Here is a 3,851-nt window from a genome sequence, read left to right as displayed (position 1 = left end):
TGTCAACATGCCATGAATTACATCACCATTGTTATATGTTATACTATACATTTACGTTAACCTGTGGTTTGGTTGATAACAATTAATAGGAAAAGAACATATATAGATCCAAAGTAAGTTTCAAGCTCTTAATTTGAGCCAAAGTGAGTCAAAACCAGTTGGGTGAAGATTATTTTTCTTAGGTGATTTCAACGAAGGAAAGACTTTTAAATTCCATTGTTTTTTTCAATCCTATATGTGAAATGTTTCACACAATGTTTACCCTTTTATACCAGATTTGTGAAATGTTTCACAAAATGTCTACACTTTTATACCAGATTTTAAATATGATATAAAAGAATGTGAACTTTATATTAAATATTGCATGCTTTGGATGTAAAACAATTTAACTACATATGTACTAATTAAGGGACTTGAATTCAAACAGAAGTTCTAACTTCATAGCACATAAAAGTTCGTATATTATAAAGAAGTATATACATAGATATTTGTGCAGGATCGGTTTGCATTTTCAAGAGAACAATCACAAAAAGAGAACATCAATTAAAACATCTCATCTTTCCTAGGAATTATAATGATGAATGATGATATATCAACAACTTCACCTAAGTAATAATTAACCTAACAATTAAGGACGACCACCCCACCACACTAATCATCATTATAACAAGTAAAACATGAAGATTAAAGATTAATTAAGCTCATAATTAATAATTCATCATATAATTACTATGCAATCTGATAAATTACATGAATTAAATAACCTTAAAATAAAACATAAGAGAACAATGTTCATAGTCAGCCAGTGGAGGAGCAAGAGATAAGAGTACAGTTAATTCTATCATCCATGCATCTCTCCCCATCCACAGTTTGACTTCTCATCAGGCAAGTAAAATGCAAAAGAAATTGAAGATTCTACCTAAAAAAACCCAAGTCGAAGCTCTAAATCCAAATCTTCTTGTGGATCCTTCAGTAACCCTATCTCCAAGCCCAATTTAATTGTATCTTCCTTCTTCAAAACCTTAAGCTCATCTTTCTGTGCAAAAGTACCCCTTAATTCTTCAAACCCTAAAACACCTCCAATAATCCTCTTCTTATTCATATTGTTCCTGCCTTGAGGATTCAAAGGATCAAGATGAGGTAGCTCTAGTTTCTTCTCTTCATCAATAGAAGATGATGATGGTAAAGATAAAAAAGGCCAGGGATGATGTGTGTATGGTAAGAACTTAGATGATGAAGATGATGGTGATGAAGTAAAATTAGGGTTAGGGTTATGACTGTCGGAAGATGATGAAGGTAGCAATCTTAGCCTTGCTCTATCTTTCCTGTGAACATTCATATGACCCCCAAGAGCTTGAGCAGACCTGAATTGCCTCTTGCAAAAGTTACATGTGAAGACTTGTTTTGCAGGCCATGAAACTCCACATGAATGATCTTCTTCAAAGCTGAAGCTGTTAGAATCCCATTTTCCTTTCCCCTCACCTTTGCTCAAATAGGGTTTTTCCATGTGACTGGAAGTTCAGTTCAGCCTAGAAAGATCAAAACAATAAGAAGAAATATATAATCTAGTTAACATACAATTCTAAATTTAAATAAAAATAAATAATAAAAAAGAACCCAATTTTCACACAAAAAGGTATGAGAGAGAGAGAGAGAGAAAAGACTGATGTGAAAGCAGCTTCACAGTGAAGCTAAGGTCCTAAAATTGTTAGTCAGAAACAGAAAATCCATTAGGTATAAAACCTGCAATCTCTGCTACTATATCTGGATGTTGCTTCGGCAATACAATGTAGAAACTTGGTAGAGCAGGAGTTTATCCACATGTTCTTTAACAGATGTTGCTTACATTATTCAATGTCTAAAAATCATGTACCCATTTAACTTTAGAAAGCATTAGTGAAAAAATAAATAAAGGGGGAAAAAAAAAGACTAGCTGGATAAAGAGTTGAAGAAAGCATGAGAGAAAATTTTTTTTTCTTCCTTTTCTTCTTTCCCTAAAGAGAAAATCTTATTTCTTTTGAAAGGTTGTGTGAATATGTCTTTACACAAGCATGCTTGGAAAAAACCTCACTTAATGTGGGTGTATCAATTTAGTTAGAAAATATATAGACTTAAAAGAGTTATCCTGTCACTTGTCTCTTATTTCATGGATTAAGATCATTTAGAGTTCTTAGGTAATTTTATTGTAAAGTGTTTAAAATTTTATCCATTCATTCCAATGTAAAATGAGTGAATTGGAATTTGTCATGTATCAATAATATAAATAGATATCCTATTAGTGCCAATCAATTTTTATTTAAATGTTGATAATGTGACAAAATCTAATTCACTCATTTCGTAGTAAATGAATAATTTTTTTTAAAAAAAATTTATAGTGAAGTTATCTTGAAAACTCTAACGAATCCCAATATTCTCTACAATTCTTGTAACTTAAATTTTATTTTTATTTCAATTTCTTTAGTACTCATCAAACATGATTATCAAAACATGTTGAAAAATATATTCTAATCTGTGATTCTGTAGCTTTAGAGAACCCTTCCATCAAGTTCTAGCGTATGGTAGTCTAGTTTCTAGAGGATTCTAAACTCAACTAAAATTCATCTTGTATTTTAAATCACACTAGTTGCAGATTCGTGTGTTGCGCAGAAAAATTTAACAATTTGTTTTTTTGTTAAGTGAAAAATGAAAATAATAGATGAGACTTATAAGTGTTAGTCTCAAATTATTCTTAAAATGATGCAATTATTTTCTAACAATATATTAGATTTTCAAATTAAACTATCTATATTTGTTATTTGAAAGTGTTTTAAATTTTTTTAAGTTTTTTTCTTAAGGAAACATCTGTTTATAGTACTCTTTACAAATGGTTCATCATCTATATATATATGTCTCGAGTGACCTAAAGAGGAAATGGATATAAGTGAATCCATCATTTATATTACAAAAAATATATAAAACTTTAATAACATAAGAAAATTATAATTTTATCAAGAACCTACCAACATTACATTGAGAATGTAATATAATTGTCAATGAAGATATAAAAAAATCTATCATTTATATTAGGAAAAAATACAAGACTTTAATAACATAAAAAAAATGTAATTTTATCAAGAATCTACCAACATTACATTGAGAATGTGATATCATTTTCAATGAAGCAGCTCATTTTTCTATATAAACTCTCCTCACAATGCATCACCAAAGTGGACTGAATCAACTGGAGTAAACTGAATGGATAGAATCAAGAACCTACCAATATTATGCAGCGAATGTATCATAATTATCAATGAAACAACTCATCTTTATTCTATACAAACCTCTCCTCGCAATGCATCACCAAAATAGACTGAATGGATCGAAGTGGACTGAAATTGACCAAATGACTAATGTAGACTGAAATGGAATGCATAGATTGAACTAGATTGCATTGGACCAAAATGGACCGAATAGATTGAAGTAGACCAAATTGGACTAAAATGGATAGAAGTGGATTGAAATGCTATTTTGATGTTGCTTAACATGAGTGTAGCAACAATAAATTTTACCCTTGTGGTGGGCCTTTTGTGTTGTTGGGCTTGGGTCTCTCTTGTTGCACTACGACCTGTAGTTCTGAGGTAAGAGAGTTGGGGTTGGCATAAATGAAACTCACATTAGGCCAGTTTGAGCATAAGTTGGGCCATCCCGATATGGACGCGTCCTGGCAGAGGTATTGAGTGTACGACGTGCCCACAGTAGAAATAGCTGTTACAGATGTTGTAGCAGGAATACAATATGGCAAAATAACTAAGATACTAAACAAATAACATTAACACTTAAATAAGGGAAAATTGCTTGATAAAGTTATGGTG

The 3,851-nt window shown here is 31.2% G+C and overlaps 1 protein-coding gene across 1 annotated transcript; it reads right to left on the bottom strand.

Moving 5' to 3' along the window:
* Nucleotides 1-895: 895 nt before the first annotated feature.
* Nucleotides 896-1,516, bottom strand: LOC115961688 (transcriptional regulator SUPERMAN-like; the record flags this gene model as incomplete). Its single annotated transcript, XM_031080625.1, has 1 exon — nt 896-1,516. A coding segment is annotated over one exon (597 nt), but the record flags the coding sequence as incomplete, so codon positions are not given.
* Between the last annotated feature and the right edge of the window lie 2,335 nt (nt 1,517-3,851).

Source organism: Quercus lobata, chromosome 9 (genome assembly GCF_001633185.2).
Source record: "Quercus lobata isolate SW786 chromosome 9, ValleyOak3.0 Primary Assembly, whole genome shotgun sequence".
Classification (NCBI taxonomy): domain Eukaryota; kingdom Viridiplantae; phylum Streptophyta; class Magnoliopsida; order Fagales; family Fagaceae; genus Quercus; species Quercus lobata.
The sequence above is the reverse complement of the archived record's forward strand: the minus strand, read 5'-3'. Positions and strand labels throughout refer to the sequence as shown.